Source organism: Podarcis raffonei, chromosome 12 (genome assembly GCF_027172205.1).
Source record: "Podarcis raffonei isolate rPodRaf1 chromosome 12, rPodRaf1.pri, whole genome shotgun sequence".
Classification (NCBI taxonomy): domain Eukaryota; kingdom Metazoa; phylum Chordata; class Lepidosauria; order Squamata; family Lacertidae; genus Podarcis; species Podarcis raffonei.
Genome location: NC_070613.1, coordinates 57,717,600 through 57,736,626, shown reverse-complemented (window position 1 = coordinate 57,736,626; position 19,027 = coordinate 57,717,600). Strand labels below are relative to the sequence as shown.

The following is a 19,027-nucleotide window of genomic DNA, read 5'->3' as shown; positions in this document are numbered from 1 at the left end:
CTGAAATATCTTAGCAGTGAGAAAAGCTACCTTTATGCATTATGATTCCCCTTGAACATGCATGACTCAACAATACCCTGTTGTGGATCAATGACTAAACATCTCATTGTAGTTTATGTTCAGTGATAAGATTTGATATCATACATTTGCAAACCACCAAATGCTCCTTTTTCAAAAAGGAGGCACATGTAGAGGGGTTTTTGCAAACCATGCTGCTGAATTGCTGCAAAGCCAAATTTCTTCTGCATGACCATCCAGGTGAACAAATTCAAGTGGGGATGAATTTATCACTTGGATAATTGTATTTTCTTCCCTAGAATTCAGTTCTCTCCCCGCAATTCTGGCTTTTGCGTAGTTTCTCCGATCACTTTAATTCTCTCTTATACATTCTCAATTGCAGAGAGAGAACTGAAGTGCCACCTGGATGCTGCTATCAAAGTATATCAGCAATTTGCAAGATAAATGAGGGTCAAGCACTTACATAGTTTGCATGCAGCACCGTGAAAAACTCAGGGTTGGTGATGAACTTTACAGCTGGAGACTGCAGCAACAAAGTGATTTTTTGAGAATTCACAGGTGAAACAGGTACTTCTCTTCTAATTTCTGAAAATAAAAAAGCTTCCATGTAATACACAACAAGAGAACATTTGAATTTTGAATGACTATTCTCCCCTCTTTTGATTTCCCCCTCTAAAGCACAGCTTCTGGCCAACTTCCTGGTAGTTACAGAAAGGACTTGTTAATCCATGCCACAACCCCCCCAACAAACCTGTGCTTCTTGTGTTTTCAATTCCTTATTTGCCGATTCCTTTAGCTAAGTCTTGGCTTTTAGGCAACAAGTTCTTTCCAACTTAGTTTTATAAATAAATATCCAGTGTAAAAGTGAATAGTTCTTTTTATCTCTGACATCCACAAGTATCTTTTCAAGTATCTTAACTTCTTGTGCATTTAACATATTAAATCTTTTTCCTGATGTTATGGTTTTAGCTTTTTGTTAACCGCTCTGGGATTTTTTACAGTCAAGCTGCATATAAATTTTATGAAATAAATAAACCAACAGGAGGGAATATGGAAGCGCAATGACGCTTGGGACCCACCAATTACGGCCCCAACATAGACTTTATCACAACAGTGAGAACCAGACCCTCATTGAGAAGCATCTGTGAAACGTGATGCTACCCCGCCCCACTCATCTACAAAGCTCATACAATACCATAGTAAGAGGAGGACACTGACTCATGTAAATGTCTTACCTGAATTTGGCTGGGAAGGGTCTGCCTCAGAATCACTTCCTCCTCCAGCGGGAAGCCTCTCTACCCTGCTGCTAACCACAGTGTCCTCATCTGTTCTTTCCGTAGCAATAGTTCGCTGAATATTTTGGTACCTTGATTTTGAAAAAGGGGAGGAAGTAAAATATGTTAGTCAGATGCACATTACCCCTTCATGCTTAGCCACGATTTGGCTTAGTGTTATGTGTGGTCATTGCCTGTTGTTATTTTGAAGTATTTGGGCACAGTGAATTAACTATGCACGATCTCCTTAAGTACAGCCTAACAGGAAAGAAAGACAGAAAGTGAAAGTCTGGCTCCTCTTGGCCTGACCTTATAGTCAGCTATGGTTGCCATAAATAAAGATTATTTCTTTATTTCACGAAATTTATATACTGCTTGATGGTAAAAGAAAACTCAAAGCAGTTTATGAAAAAGATAGAACAATAAAATTATTACTAAAAAGTTACAACCATAATTTAAACCATACAGAAAGTTTTAACGACAATAGAATAGACTAAAACAAATTAAAACTCACACAAACTAAATAAAAATCTGGGTAGACTTGTCTAAATAAAAATGTCTTCAGTGGGCACGAAGGCCTGATAAAAATAGGCAGGGAGCTCCAAAGTGTTGAGGCTTCCAAACTAAACAATTGAGTTCTTATAGATGTGGTGCAAATTCTGCCGATCAAAGCTGTCAAGTGGGAACATGTAAGTCAATCTTATAGGTAAACTGAAGAAAATGTGAAACTTTGATATTAGGTAGGCTTACTGGCTTGGATTGGCAAATTTTGAGTATTGGTTCAATATTATTAGCTAAATATAATTAGGTAGTTTATATTTAATATTTATTAGAATTATGCTTTAGGTTTCTCAAGTGTTTATGGCATTTGGATTGGAATAACAACAACAACAACAACAACAATAATAATTTATAATTTCTTATACCCCACTCATCTGACTGGGTTACTCCAACTACTCTGGGCAGCTTCCAACAAGAATACAAATCAAACAACAAAAAATCAAACATTAAAAGCTTCCTGAAACAGGGCTGCCTTCAGATGTCTACAAAAATTTATATAGTTGTTTAACTCTTTGACATCCTCCAGGAGGGTAGTCTACAGGGGGAAATGATATAAGCCTCCAAATGATTTCATTCTTAGTAAAGATGCAGGGAATTAATAATAATAATAATAATAATAATAATAATAATAATAATTTTGTTTTTAGGTTATTTCTTGGTTTGGTTTGATTTATGATTTGACAGTCTTGGAAGTTTTAATAAAATACTTGAATTGAATTGAATTGGGAAGAAGGTGAAAATATAAAGATTTATGCTTGGCTGAAAGAGTAGACTGCTTTTGTTTCATTAATTTCCTCAATAATCAATGCTTTATATTTAACTTTACATGAACATACACATATTAGCAAGAAGGTAAATAGCATAATAAAATTAGCTTTAAAAAAACACTACAAGAACTAAGGATTTGTTGTTTTGCCTTTAAATATGCCCTTTGCAAACAAATTAATATATTTGGACTTCACACTATATTAACGTAGCTCTGTTTTCCCCCACTCTCTCTTTTATAAGAACCTATAAACATTTTTATTCACTTCACAGCAGGCTGACTGAACAAACTTTCCATTCCAGTGCAGGCTGAGTTTTATGCCCCCCTCATGCAATAGCAGAACAGAAAAACGTAGTTCACCTATTTAGAGGGATATATACAGTGCATAAGCTTCCTATTTAATTAGATGGTAGAAAAATCCCCTGGGGGCTAATAATGCCTAGGAAGCAAAGCAATGGACCAAGAGACTACTGCAGTTTAGTCAAAATTGTGTAAAGCAATCTTCAAGATCTTCTGAAAAAATGCCCACATATGTGGAAAAAAACTTGAAACAGCTATGTGGATGCATTGGAAAAATCCAGCACTTTTTCAAATGATGATTGTGATGGTGGGTACATTTACTGTGTGTGCATTATAAAGGTGGTTTTCAAACTTTCTGTCCTCAGGGAGCCCCTAAAGACTGGTTTTCCAAGGAACTGCCACAGCTTTCTGCAGGATATGTGCTCTGGGACACACTGCCAGCCTGATGTGCCTCGCTGCCCATTCCCTCTTCTGTAACTGGCTTTTGTTAGGTGAACAACCAGTCTTTCGGGGAGGCTTCCTTGAGGGCCATCATTAAGCATCTCATTGAGATGAGTCGGTGCGTCTGAGGCGAAACGGGAAGATGCCGCTCTGCCTCTGCCGCCACCAAAGCCTTCCTTGCATGGCAACACCCAGAAAGCAGTGGCAATAACAGTGGGTTCTGGTGAGATCTCACACAAGGTCTCACAGAGTACATTAGATCTCACAACATTTTGGCAAGATATTGCCAGTAGCTACCAGAGCTGCTGCCGGCACCCCTTCTTCACCAGTAGTGGAGCATGAGGCATGCTCTCAGGGGTGCTGCTTCTTGGGCTCCCGCCACCCAAGGCAGCTGCCTCACTCAGCCAGCCTCATGAGTAGACTACACTGAAAACCCCTTGGAACAACCCCAGTATGCTTTTCAATAGTTTCAAAACCATAGTTTTGTTTAGTCTAGTCTAGACCCTAAAGGACCTTGAATGCTGTCTGTGCCAGCTGAAAAGAAGACGAGAGATGAGGGACGCCAGCAAGCCCATCTGCATGTCTCTACCTGGCAACCCTGTGGTTTTATCAGGACTGGGAAAGGGAGAGAAAACTGGCTGTGGTTTATGGCTACCTAGTTTTAATTTTGGGTGTGTTCTTTTTTCTGTTGCCATTGTGGATAAGAGATGGGAGTTTCTTGCTGTGGATGCTTGTGGGCAACTATTTACACTGCTCAGGGTGAGATCCTGGATGATTGGGGGGGGGTTGAGTTGTTAAGTTACTCAAAAGCCAACAGATTGAGGGTCTGTTGGCACACAAACTTTGGTTGTTTCATCTGTTTCTGTCTGCTTGAATGTTTTGTTTATTTTTACCTAATCAGTTGGTTAAATTGGAAATATTAATTTTTGCTGCTGTAGTTTTGCTTGGTTACTTTGGGTTAGAATTGTGTTTTACTGGACCTAATTTTGTGGTTTTTGTACATTCAAGGAAGAGCCGACTATAAATACTGCAAACAAACAAAAGTATTTTGTTCATTTTCATCTGAGGAAAAGCCTAGCAGCTGCACAAATACTGCCCAGTTCATCTCAATATTTAAGCCTAATGCAGAAGGAATGTTTTCTAAACTAGATAAAAGGCAGTACACAGAATACTTTAAAATGACCTTCATGGATCTGCCACAACCACCAGAGGGAAGCAAGGTGAGGCTCAAGGGAGGTCTCATTTATATGTTACTGGTATGACGTAATTGTGGCTTTCTAAAGTTCTAAAGGATGGATTTGGCTGAAGGAATCTTATGGAATAAGTGGATCATAGGACGTCTCCCTCTCAGTCTTGCTGGACCACAGAGAAGTTTGGTGCCAATACAATTGTTTCTCACATAATTTTATAAAGGTGGGTGTCAGGGAACTGCCATCGGAACTAGAGGAGGAGGCGAGGCCCCACAGCGATGCTGGAGAGGGGCCAAGCAGGGAGAGAGGCAGGTCTCCGGCTGGGGAAGAAAATCAGCGCAACACCAGGGATAGAGGGGGGCCAATGGGGGAAGCAGAGAGCAGGCTCCGGGACTCTTCACTGGACACCAGCAGGGAGAGCACAGGTCCTCCGCTACCCACGCCCTCCCTGCGCAGAAGACTTCCGCGCAGGGAGAGTAGGAGGAGACTGGGCGTCAAACAACTTTTATGTTGGAAAAGGTTTAAGAAACGCCCACTGACGGATTCTGCCAGCGACTGAACAGCCACGGAGTGGATGGCTGTCCAGCGAGAAATGGTTTAACCAGCCAACCTAGCCCAGAGCGGCGGCTATTTACGCACAAGCAACCCCTAAAGCCATTACAGTGGGCTTTTATTAATTAAATTTAATAATTCTGTTTGCTGTTTCTATTTTCCCTTAGCTTTCAGTTGTTTAATTACTTATTGTTTGTTTAACAGGATTTTTAAAATTGTTGTTAGCTGCCTTAAGCTCTTTTTATTCTAAAATAAAAATACCCCCTCCACACACCTCTTCCGGCACCTCTTTTTCTAGAAAGAGTTCTGGCATCTCTATTTCTAGAAAAATAGCATTGTATGTAAGCATAATTTGAGATCAAGACAGCATATAAAGGGGTGGGGAAGCCCTGTCTTTTGGAACATCAGTGTAGATCTGGACTGCAGAAGGTGTGATGTGCTGGCCGATGCAGGAGTCCCGTCCATTGCTGTTCTGAGGGGTCTTCAGAAACTAAATGAAGGGACGTAAGCACTGTTGTCTTGTTTATTATTCTTTATTTCTTTATTTAATTTCTATACTGCCTTTCATCCAAGGATCACAGGGCGATTTTCGATATAAAAACACAAAAATACATACCATAGTAGCAAACAAAAACAATAACACTGCCACACACAGTTGAAAAGACCACAGACTGTTCAATTAGTCAAAGGAGAAGAGGAATGTTTTCGCCTGACACCTAAAGAAATGTAAGGAAAGCACCAAGCAAGCTTCCCTGGGGAGAGCATTCCACAAGTGGGGCCACCAGAGAAAAGATCTGTTCTGTAGCTTTGTGCCACAGCCCAGTGGTGGCGAACCTATGGCACACGTTCCAGAGGGGGCACTCAGAACCCTCTCTGCACAGAGCTGGCAGAAGGTGAGGGCAGGTGCATTGAGTCCTCAGCTCAACGTGTGTCCAAGTAGAAGCGCTTCGGATGGGGCGTCGGTGTGTGTGTGTGCAAAATGGAGCCACAACCTCCAGGGTGTGCGTTTTCCCTTGGGGAGTTTCTGCTGTGGGTGGGGAGGGCACAGCGCTATGCACGCGCTCAGAAGCGCACTGCAGCATTGGTGGGCTGCTGAGAGTGTCGAGCAGCTGCCTTCTTCCTGCTGCTGCTGCGAGGTTGAGGCTTCACACACCCTCCGGCCAGGGCCAATGGGAGCAGAGTCAGAAGTGGAGTGGAGGGTTCGCGCTCCCCAGCTGAGCTGCCTGCTCCTGCTCCTACTTGTGCAGGAGCAGGGTGGGGATCTCTCAGCTGGGAAGCACGAAGCCTCCACTTCGCAATTAGGAGCGGGATCAGGCAGCTCAGTTGAGGAGCACCTGGCTGCCTTCAGGTGGTGCAGGGGCTCTCAGATGCAGCTTTTGGGCTGCCTCCACCTTCCCCAACCTCAGCAACTATTCAGCCTGGCTGCCTTCAGGTGGTGCAGGGGCTCTGATGCGGAGGTGGGGGCTCCTTAAACTTCTTCCTTGAGGGGAGTGGAGCTGCGAACCCCTCAATGGAAAGTGTGACAGAGCCTGCAACTCCCCAGCTGAGCAGCCCCGATCCAGCTCCTGTTCCCGTGCAAACAGCAATACTGTCTAGCAGAGCAGCCTGATCCCTCTCCTACTTGCCTGCAAGCAGGAGCAGGCAGGGGTGGGGGTGGCGGCAACATCCCTTGCCTGCTCGCTTGCCACCCAGCTCGTCTTCCCTCATTCTGGAAACGGAAGTGTGGCAATCAAAACGGAAGTTATACTCAGAACAGAGCATGTTCTGCTTCCAAAAAAGTTCAAAAACCAGAACACTCATTTCCGGGTTTGAAGTGTATGGGTTCCAAGTAGTTTGAGAACTAAGCTGTTTGAAAACTGAGGCACCACTGTATTGCTCCACTCTCTCTCCACATGGATGCGCCAACCTCCCCTTCTAAACCAAAACCTCAGTATTCAGGTTAAATTGCCGTGTTGGCACTTGGCGATAAATAAGTGGGTTTTGGGTTGCAGTTTGGGCACTAGTATTTCTTTACATGCATTAATGAAGAATTTCTAGCCTTCACCTATTACTGTATTCATTGTCTCTGAATCTTAAAAGAACCACTGCCTTCTGGCAACACGTAGGCCTGTGTTACGTAAGTGTGTAGGGCAAAGAGAAAGGAGTGCATCTTGGGCAGGAAGTGAAGCATGCATGGCACAATTAACAGAGAAAGGGGAGCAAGAAGGTTGTGTTAACAGCATATCTGGCACACAAGCTAGCACATTCAAAATAAATATTTCAAATATTTCAATTACATCAAGCTAATATTGATTCAATTAAATGTTATTTTTATAAAATAAACCAAATGATCTCTTCTAGCAAGGTCTGGAACTGGTTTCATTTCCATTGCTCCCTAAAAAAGTATTTTTTCATTGCCTAGTTCTTGCAAACAGCAAGTGAGATGGTAAACCTGTAGATTGATGGTACCATGGCTAAATTGTCCTCCAGACATCATCATCATCATCATAATAGTAATAGAAAACTGGTAGAAAACTGGTATGTTAGGGGAAATGGTTGTACCTTAGCCTCCTCTCTGACATGCTAATTTTCTATATGTAAGAATGGGCTTTGGTGTAGTTGTATTCCCTACACATAGATTTATCACAGCAAATGCAGCAGCTTGATGGCTCCAAACCATATTTCTATTTTACCTTCCTCGCAGGAAATCTGGATGACATATCCCGGCCCCCATACATACCTTACACTTTTTTGTTCTCACAACAACCCTGTGAGGTAGATTGCACCGAGAAAGAGTGACTGGCCCATGGTTACCCAGCGAGTTTTGTGGACGAATTGGGATTTGTAATAGTCTGACCTACTACACTACTCCTACTAGTATGCTTGAGATACTACCTTGTGGGACTCATTGGTGTTATGTTCTCTTATGCACAACAGATATTTTTAGAGGAATTAAAGCCTTTAGGGAAATTACTAAAATTCCTGGTCGCTGTGACTTGGCAGCTGATTTCTATAATCCTCCTTTCTGCAAATCGGACTGAAGAACTCCCATCCTGTTTGGCTCTCTTGAAAGGAAGAAGCTTTGAATTTGCTCGCTTGGCACACCAAAGATAATCATCCCACATTTTAAAGTATAAGAAACCCCCCAACTAGCCTGCCTGTTCGCTTTAAGGTGTGTAATTAGAGGATAGATGTTCCAGGCCCAGGTTTTTTCAATGGAAAACAATATCGTTATGGTAAACTGAGAGAGGAGGAAAAACAAAAACATTTCCCGAGGTTATAGTGAAAAATGATTTTGCTGCCATATAATGTCAAGCGAAATTATAAATTATTTAAAAAGAGAAACAGAAGCATGCATCTTCATGTGTTGACCCACTTTGTTTGGTGTGACCTGGATTTAGGTCAAGTTTAAAATAAATATTTAAACATTTAAAATAAATCTGCCCATAAACATCTCAGACAGATTTGTAACTGACGTTCACCTGCCTTATACTGGAATACTAGGAGTGCTGCCCCTGCGTGCTTTGCTCACCAACCCCACCCCTGCCATCCTACCCACCCTTGTCAACCACCTCCCTTTACACCTCACTCAACGCCACATCCCACCAGAGCGCCTTCAACCCCCCCATTCCAGCCTATCCACACCACCCCATTGTCAATTCCACCCTCTGTTTGCTCCAAACTCTCCCTCCCTCAGAGTTCACCCAAACTTCCCCCTCACAATCTGACCCCAACCCCCCATTACCCCACAACTCATCCCAATCCCCCAATCCCACCGCTGCTGACATTCACAGACCCACCTGGCTGCCTGTTCAGTCATGTGCTGGGCTGGACCACCTGTTTGTGTGCTCAGCTGCAGCGCTGAGCTTCCCTTGTGTATGCATGTGGTGGTGTCAGGGGGAACATGGGAAGACCATGATGTGTAACCTTTGAGGATGAGGAGCATCAAAATATCCTTCCAGCAACACTTATTAACCCCTGATTATTACTTTAAAAAACTCATACATGCTTGAGAATTCATAGATCCAGCTGTGATTCTGAAAGCAAAACTAAACATTACAAGCAGCACAGGGTTCCTGCTGAAGACTATGTTGAGCTCTTCCTTCTTCTTAACATCTATCAAAGCATACCCTGTTTTCTCTATGTAGTGTAAGATTTTCATTTATTTCACCCCGCATTTTGGTCCAAAAACCTAAAAGGCACCTCACACTTAATTAAAATGCAAAAACATAATATAAAACAAAAACAACAAAGAAATTAACCAACTACTGCACAGACACCCACCAATATAAAACTTACAGGCGGTAACATAACATAATGTAATGTAATGTAACATAATATATTATTATTATTATTATTATTATTATTATTATTATTATTATTATTATTATTATCTCCCCTTCACCCGAAGATCCCAGGGCAGGTTACATTAAAATACAATATAAAATACAGTTTAAAACAACTTACAATCACAAAAAAGCTGGTATTGATTGCATTTATGCTGTGTATTGTTCAGCGATTTTGAGCAGAAGTAGGGAAACAAAAGGACCATGATATTAGGACATTGGGAAAATTATATTAGCTGTTTCAGAAGGGAAGCTTAACAATGCTTGGTTTTCTTGGGCAGGGGGCAGCACTCTCTGTATGTTGTAATATTAACTCTGCCCTCCTTGAGAGAACATCTTTTTGTGTGTCTCCCTTTATACAATTTTCAAATCTCTTGGAAACTGCAATCTGCCTCTAATCTGGTACGCACCTTTTATGATGCTCCCAGCCTGCAATTATATACCCACTTACCTTGAGTTAAGCTCCACTGAAGTCAGTGGGGCACAGTTTTGAGCAGACATGTATAGGATTGCCCTTGCAGTCTCTTGTCTGCATAGTGTGCCAGATCCTATAGGCATGGGAAATGAAGGCAAATAGGATGGTTTTCAGCTAGAACTTTTTTAGAAATTTGGTCTAGCATAAACTCACCGCCGATTGAGTTGCTCCATTTGTTGGATTGACCCTGATCTGCGTATTCCATCAAGAGTAGCTGCTGCAGTCGGACGCTGCCAAGTTGTAGTTCGATTCACATGATCCACATAGAATACCCGACCATGGCTATCTATCCGAGCTTCCCAGTCTTGCATTAAACGGTTTTTTAGGAAATTGGAAAAAGACAGAAAATGAGGTCATTTGTGGACATCCAGAAATCTAGACTATTAGGGGAATCCAGATATATAAACATTCCTGCCCAAAATGTATAGTATTATGCAAACATATTTACCAAAAAGAAAACAGCAACAACTGCTGCACAGGGTTCTGATCAAAGGACACTCCTAAATTAAATACAAGATTTAAAAAGTGACCAACAACTTGTAAAACACACTGTTTAAGAACATCAGCATAGGAGCATTCTAATGCTTAACAATGAAGGAATCCAGAAGCAAAGAAAACACCCCCCTGGCAAAAAAATGGGGGAAATACGGTGCCCAAGTCACATTTGGATTATGTGGACTTCCTGAACTGGACTAGCTCTGCCAGCTAAAGTACAGGCAAAAATGGATCCAGCACGGGTTCAAATGCCAAGACCATGAGGTGCCCAGGTTTTTGGTGGAGGGAAGCTGAACACTGCAGAGTGGGGCTCTTACCTAATGCAAATTTTGTAGTTTTACTTCTTGAGCTTCCTAATCAGTCTCCAGTCTTAAAGCTGTAACCAAATGGTGCTTGTCCCATCCACTGAAATTAATGGTTCTTATACACATGAGATTTCTAAGTGTGCTTTGGACTTCCTGCCCATAGAGAAGGCTTTCTGGATCAGGGCCAGTCTCTCAAAGTCACATGGACTTTTTAAAAGGGTTTTTTTAAAAAGGTTTAGGACCCTGATGGGGGCGAGAAAATCTATGGAATTGTGCTTTATCCCATACTTAGCCTTATTCATAGTCCCAAGTTTCATGAGAGCGATCCCTAAAAAGTAAAGGGTATATTTTACCCATAATTGTGGGCATGTGTAGAAGGAGCTGAAAAGTAGGCGTATACTTTGCTGGACAAAAAGCCACACTATGGAATGTTTGGACTCCAAATCAACAACCTTAAATTACTTTACATAACAAACAAACAAACATGTAGTGTTTGGGACACCATTTCCTGCCCAGGTTATATTTGAATTACTATGACTAGTAAGCTTGCCACAATGTGCAATAATGCAATGAATCATGTAGAAAGCACTTACAAATCACATACAATGGTTAATGCCAACTTGAAAGCCCAGAGCTAGAGGTTTGCCAGTTTAATTGGATAGCACCATAGTGGCATGACAAGCAGTGGGGAAGGATTGCAAATACTAGACATTATGGTACATGTACCCACATAATTGGTGAACATTGAAGATCTGTCCAACAGTGCAGATGGACAACGTATTGCAAAGAAGACAGGCAGTTGTGAAAGGTCTCTGAGTTAAGACCATTTCATGTTTAACATAGAGTTTGTGTGTAGAAAAAACATAGCATATGAAACAGCCCAGCCAGTGACGTAGGAGCTTGCTGACATACAAGTGCTAAAAAGGAGAACATGGTGGGGACCTGCCAAGATGATGGGGACACAGTGGCAGAAAGTGGCAACAATCCAGTTATGCATCACTTCAAGCAGATTGTATGCATGTCTTCTCAGAAGTCTGTCCCAAAGAGCCGGGCATGATTCTGAAGTAGGTGTATTTAGGACTGCAGCTATTCAGTCACATCCTATGCATACTCCACTATGTACAATGGTTCGTGTTCCCTATAAGTGTGTGTTTAGGATTACAGCTTAAATCTCACTGACAGCAATAAGATTATTTGTTTCAACAGCACTGAATTTTAACTGGAATGGAGTCAGTGGTTATATCAGGCTACTTTGTTTTGAAAGGTACACGTAAGTTCTTGCCTCTCAGGTCCCAGAAAAGCTGTTGTGAATATTCTGTGGTCCTTTGAATTCTCCCAAGTGGTCATACCCTAGACCTTTCAGGAAGATTTCGTCTTATTCTAACCATCCCTCCTTGGCTTTCACTGGAAAAATACTTTAAGACAAGCACATCTTTCTTCATCAAGTCAAGCATACGATAATCCATGTTTACACCTTCAGATATAAAATAGATTCTCCCTGCTTAAGGGTGAGTTACTCAGGAAGCAATAAAGGCATATTACAAATGCCAGAAAAATGAAAAATCTTTAGATCAGGCTGCAGTGTGTAGTTAAAAAAATGTGCTTTAAAAATTCATGCCGCTGAGAATTATCGTCCCTATGTGGCTTTCAAATCAAATGGAAAACTGAATAATTCAATTCCGGCAGCAACTATTCAGTTGGCATGGCACATGAAAGACAAACATGTTCAGGGACATAGAATATATAGCTACTAAAGATTCAGTGATATGAATGGATATATTAGTAAAGACCTTTTAGTTGTTTATACTTCTATGCTTGGGATTTCATATCAATTAATCTCCACAATAATCACTGTCAATAAACCTATCAGTAAAATATGAGATGAAAATGTAGAAGGGTGAATTCAAGGGCCCCTAGGACCGACAATAACTGGAATCCATAGAATCTTCATAGATTTAGGTACAGAGTCCACATAAGCATTCTTCCTAAACTACAGTAGGCCATCTGGCTGTAATCTGAAATCTAATTTGCCTTCACTTGCAAAGTGGTTGGGAAAGATTTTGGAGGAGAGACATATTTGCCTATAATATGAACTTCTCTTATTTCCTTCTTCTGTCTTAATCTACAGCAGACTTCAGCTAAGGCTCCAGGCACTGAAGGCTTCCCTTGGCTTTACTGCATCAACAAAGTAAGAATCAAATCCAGTGATGAAGTTTAGGGAACATCCATAGCCCAGTGGAGGAAGGTCACCAAAAACAAAGTAACTGGATTAAAAACAGAAACATAAAGCTTTCTTTGCAAACTTTACCTAGTTTTTGAACACACTGGGCACTTTCTATAACCAAGCAGTAATATCTTTAGACCTGAAAAATCACAGCAGTATTATGTGTTACAGGTCAGAGTATGCCATCTACTGGACATTTTTGTTAATGCAAGATGCTAGGTACTCCTTATAAAGAATAGGCATATTAAAAGTGGTGAAAAATGCATAAACCCGGAAGGACAAAACATAAATATTCAAGCTCTGCCCCAGAAATGTCACTGCCACTCCAGGAATTTCACCCCACTAACATGCTATCTGTTAATGAATACTTTACAGTCTGCACAGTCCAAGGATGTACAGGATCCTAGGAAATGTGAGAGCTACCACACATTTAAGGAGGCCGTTATAAGACCTTTATTGAAAAAGCTCTTCCACACTGGCAATCTCAATATCCCATTTTTGGGATCCCATCTCAGCTCCAGGGGTTTCTGGAGGACACTGATTATCTAGATCCACTTCAATCTTGTTTCAGACGTGGTTATAAGACAGACGGCTTTGGTCGCCTTGGTCACTTTCTTGATAACTGGATGGAGGAGTGTGTCCCTGTTGGTTCTGCTGGACCTCTCAGTGACTTTCAGTAGCATCGACCATGGTTATCCTTCTGGGCCAATGGTCTCCTGCTGGGAAGGGACTTGGAGGCACTGTTTTACTTCCTTCCAGAGGGGCTTCTGCCAGATTGTTTACTGGGGCTGCTATAGGGAGCATCCATAACAGTTCTCAAGCTACATAACAGCTCCCCTGCAAACCATCTGTTTCTGGGCACAATTCAAAGAGCTGGTTGTGACCTGTAAGACCCTCTATGGCTCAGATCCAAGCGATCTGACAGACTACCTGTATATTCCCTCAAATGAAATTGCCCAGGTTTTGAGATCTTCAGACCTTCTGTCTGTCAAATAATGTTATTTTAAAAAATTAAGGGAACATTCTCACTTTACCTTTGATATCTATGCTACTAATATGCTACAGCTTTAATTTTTGAGAAAATGTGCTAATTTAAAAATTATCTGTACTATAAAATAACAGTTACATATAGTTATGTTACAGGTAAGTAAAAATTTATCAGTTTTAGACCCCTAAGTAGTTTTAGACATTACCCCTTTTGCCTTTACATTATTCCATCCTTATTTCAGACATCATGATATATTGGTATATTGCAGTTTAGCTTGTGATATATCACAATGCTGAAAACCAGAAATTACCCACCCTATTCAGTGTGACATTAATTATCTCCAGATATTTGCCCTCATCTTTTTTCTTTTTTTTTAAACAGCTGAAGATTTATTAAACACATCAAGGCCATGATCTGCCTTCCTTCAAAAACCTAGCTGAAATGAACAGTAGCTCTGATTCAATTCTGCAAGGCACGTTTGTGAGAACTTTCAAGAAAGTTTTGCATCAAGTGCAGGATGCACTGATGGAGTGAAGACAAAATATTTAAAATGAAATTATAGAGCATTTTTAAAGATAATTTTTATGGTGTGAGCTCCACTTCCTTCCACCTTCACAGGAGAGAGGTATACCCTATCGAATCCTCTGCTATACTGGCCATCAACCCTGTCCTTGTAAAAACGGTAAACTGCCACAGTTCAAGAAAAAAACCATAAAACAAAACAGCAAGCAACAATGATAAAAACAGGACACATGCCAATAAAAAACAGTAAGCCAGCAACTTACATGGGTGTTACATTCTGGGGATCATGCATAAAGCCAAAAAGGGACCCCTGACCGCAAGGTCCAGTCGCGGACGACTCTGGGGTTGCAGCGCTCATCTCGCTTTATTGGCCGAGGGAGCCGGTGTACAGCGTACAGTGGCCAGCATGACTAAGCCGCTTCTGGCAAACCAGAGCAGCGCACGTAGTCCAAGCCTATTGGGTTCAATGGCAAGTGGGATTGCCAAAGTTATTTTCCCTGGAACCCTGCCTCCTTTCTGCCCCTTTATATTTATTTAGTTTTGATGCACTTTTAAAGCTGAATGCACACAAGTTAAATGTGTGTAAGTTGCAGGCTTACTGTAATCAAATGCCTGCTTAAAAAACAAACAAAACCTTGGATGCTTTATAGAAACCAGCCCAAATTGTACTCCACCTCATTGATCATTGCAAAGTCTGGGGGTCACTCTGCTGAAAACCTTGCCTCTTGCTAATGTAGTTCTAACTGCCTGCAACGATGGCCTATAATGCTGGAATTGATCACCTGAATACAACTAGTCTGTGGACTTCTGCAGAAAAAACCGTCCTTCAGATGGGTTGGCCCCGTCCTGTGAAGGACTTTATGGATCAAAACCAAAACCTTGAACTGAGCCTGGAAGTACATGGTAGGCAGTCCAATTAGTACAATACTGGTTGGATATGCTTATGTTTCCATTGCCTACAAGGGGACAGGAAGCAGCAGTTTGCACCAGATGCTCGATTACCTGTTTGAACTGCCTACCTCTTTCAGTTCACAAAGCTGTTGGCTCTGACTTGGCTTCTCAGTTTCAGCAACTTCAATTGCTTAAAGCGAAATTTTAAACAAATCTGGAGGTTCATTCCTCATACAGTAATTCTGGAGGAATCAAAAGCGTTTCAGAACGACAGGTGAACTTTCTTCAGGGTTTTTCCAAACTGCCTAGTTATATGTACCCTTCAGATAAACAGGAAAACTTGAGTTGAAAAAAGTAGTATATTTTTAAGAAACTAAAGCTTACTTGGCGGAAGAGGTTCATCAATGGCTGGGTAGTGATGGTGGTCAGACCTCATGGAGGGAAGCTGGTTGATTGGCTGAGAATTATGGAGTAAAGGGCAATCACCTATGGATAAGACAGTCAAGATGTTCATGTTCATTCATGGGTGCCACACAGTGGTTACAAATGCACTGCTATAAACACAAATGACTGGAAGAACTTCAGATAAGGGCTAACAGCAATCTGGTGTATTAGCTGCCTCAAGCCCTCTTTGAAAATAATGTGCAAGGCAAAGAGCTATTGAAATATGAAGTCAAAAGGAAGATTTTGTGAGTCACTGCATAGTAAGGATTGATGACTTACAATGTAAACCCAACTAAGGACTGATGGGTTTGGTTCAGTCCCTGACCTCTCCAGCTATAAATTAAATAAGAGGAGAGAGAGGGGGAGAGAGAGAGAGAGAGAGAGAGAGAGAGAGAGAGAGAGAGAGAGAAGAAAGCGAGAGAAGGGTAAGTGAACAAGAGGGAGTGAGCTGAGACAAAGACAGCCAAAAGGAACATAGGGGGACCTGAGATAAGATAGAGAAGAGATGAAGTGTAGAGCCCAAAGCAAAATGGAAGTATTTTCTGAATACTAACATTCAGTGCAGGTATTCTTGCCTCCATAATCTGAGCAAACTGTCACTCATAAAGTTCTGCTATCACTAGAGTCCCTTTGAGATGCTGCAACCATCTTGTAGTAATATACCATTCTTATTTTGAGAACTTAAACACATAACCAAGTTCTTATTGGATTCAAGGGTTCAGTGAACATTTTTCAAACCCCACAGAATCAACAGTTTTATCCCATTGCTTGTCATTTACCCTCATTTTATTATGTTTTAGAACAGGGGTACATAATAATAATAATAATAATAATAAACTTAGGGTAGTTGTAATGTCATCATACCATTTTTAACCAAAATGAAACTTGGACATTTTTTAATGTCAGAATCTTTCCAGCTACAGGACTGAGATTATTGGGGGGTGGGGGGTGCAGAAAATAAGGTTATACTTCTTAAAACCATAATTTATCAGCCATCTAACTGATGTTAGAGAAACTCAATAGCAATCCAAACCTTGGCTGGGAAGCAGCAGGGCCAAGTGCAGTGGTGGGGCAAGTGCTGCATCCCAAACCCTCACACTGGCCAGGGCAGAAGGTGGTGGGGAAGGTTAATTTACTTGGTGCTGTGCCAGCCAGGAGCTGGCGGGAACCCCAGGAACTCGGAGGGATGGCACTGCTTAGGACCCAGCAGGTCGATGGCTGCCTGTGCTCTATCCTCACAATCCATTTTGGGACCTAATGCTGGCAAGTGCTGGATGGAACAGCACCAGCGGTAGTGTTCCCATTCACCCCACTTTCCACAGCTGCAACGAGGCTCCCCGTGGTGGCAGAGCCCACGCTGCTGCCCCCAACCCCCTCCAGCAGCACAGACCACGGGGTTTGCGTTACTCTGCAAATAATTTTAGGTGGCTTTTAGGACTGCAGCCAAAACAAAATGGAAAATTCAAATGACCCTGGTTTGAATAAGTAAAATGTACACACTTAATTCCACGTAAAAACAATTTAAAGCATGAATTTAACAAAATATTTGGTTTTGGTTTCCTAATAAAAATCAGTTTGAATACACTGTCCAGAAAAAAATTGAGCCAGATTTAAGAAAAACAACCCTCCACAATTTTATATATAGTTCTCTGATCTTCAGTGGTATCACAACCACAAAAAGAAATGTCCCAAGCAAAAGCCATTGATGAATGTATATAAGTCACACTTGTTTACATGCTGGGAAAATTTGGTATTTTAAAGCTTACTGCAAGTTCCTAGAGAACTAATACCTTTATTCAAGTTTACTACTAGGTCACCAAAATCAGGCTTCCTTTCTGCTGCTCTTTTACTTACCACCTTACCTCCATCTAACTAAAGGTATCTAATCATATGAGGCTGGATTTTAATTTTACTGCTTTGATGGCCAGTGTCAAGGGTCAGTGGTGTGCCACAATGGTGTGGTCCACTGCCTGTCCTTGTAGTCTCCTGGCCCTGCTCTTCATCCTCCCTGCTGTCTGTTCACCTGCCCTTTCAAGTCAGTGAGCCATGAATGATCAAGGAGGAAGATGTCCACTTTCCGGTGTGGGCTGAGCACAGAATGGGGGAGAAAGGCACACTTAAGAGAATATTGGTGCAAGCCTCTAAGTTGGCCTGGGAGCCACTGTGATAATGTAAGAATTCCCGAGTCTTGTGGCAGGAGTTGTGCTACAAGCTCCTTCCTGTCCTAGGATTAACCTTCAGAAAATTGGGCTGATGATGGTGTGGGCCCAAGATGTTTTGGTGCCTAAGGCAAACTACAAAATGGCACACACACCCCACCACCAGAGAAGAAGAGAGTGAAGATCTACATTGGGAACAATTGGGGAAATCAAATCAACCTTGCCCAACAGCTGAACTGGGAATCAAAAGTCATTGTGGGGGAAAGGCCCCCCCACTTTGAATCAAGCTGGGTGGGTGTGGAGCGCAGAAGACCCCAGAGGGCAGCCCCTGCAATTTCCTCCATGGGGTGGGAGGAGACCAGCTGCGCTTCCTATTCCCCAAGAGGCTGCTGTAGAGGGGTGGCTTCTGAGAAGGCTGGAGATTCGAGGCCTTCAAGGAGCATGCCACAGCCATTGCTGCCACCATGGAGATGCAGTCCTTGGAGGCCCTGTGGATCATGGGTGGGCCGGCCCTGTGTGGGGAGTAGCCACACAATGGTTTCAGAGCAAATCCATAAACACATTTTATGCTACACAAGCAGCCCCACACTTTCCTGGGTAGGCATTCCTGGGGAGAAAACATGGTGAACGAATCACCCAATCATGTGGTTGTGCTGATCTGGTTGTGCTGGCACATAAGGGAATAGGATTTGACTTGCTAGTTCATGATTCTCTTCCAGCAATAACCAGCCACATGCAGCTGGGGGCAGCCAGCTTCTCTACAGCGTCTAACTGTTACTACAATCACAGGAGTTGTGACTGTCCATCTCTGGGATTACCTGGCTCACATAATGTGATCATCAACAGAGCTTGTGTGGCTCAGAAATGCCTTGTGTGACTCATGCTCTACACCAAACTTTCCCAAACTTTTCATGTTGGTTACAAACTTTTTAGATGTGCATCATTTCGCAACACAGTAATTCAGTTTTACTAGCAAACCAGAGGTTAAACTAACCCCTTTCCAGCCCTGTGGGGAGCGCAGGGAACATTCGGGTGACACACCTACACACTGCAGCTGACACACTAACATGTCGTGGCACACAGTTTGGAAAGCTCTG

General features: G+C 42.1%; 1 protein-coding gene across 7 annotated transcripts in view; it reads right to left on the bottom strand.

Annotated features, from left to right (window-relative positions):
- HECW1 (HECT, C2 and WW domain containing E3 ubiquitin protein ligase 1) overlaps window positions 1-19,027 on the bottom strand; it is a 180,114-nt gene that overhangs the window by 38,096 nt on the left and 122,991 nt on the right. For 5 of the 7 annotated variants that reach the window (XM_053409587.1, XM_053409585.1, XM_053409588.1 and 2 more), the window contains 4 exons: window positions 15,712-15,813; window positions 10,056-10,206; window positions 1,254-1,384; window positions 482-603 (listed from right to left, as the gene is read on the bottom strand). In XM_053409587.1, coding sequence (XP_053265562.1) covers window positions 482-603; window positions 1,254-1,384; window positions 10,056-10,206; window positions 15,712-15,813 — 506 coding nt within the window. The remainder of the gene's footprint in view (window positions 1-481; window positions 604-1,253; window positions 1,385-10,055; window positions 10,207-15,711; window positions 15,814-19,027) is intronic. The other 2 variants (XM_053409589.1, XM_053409591.1) reach the window with 1 other exon arrangement.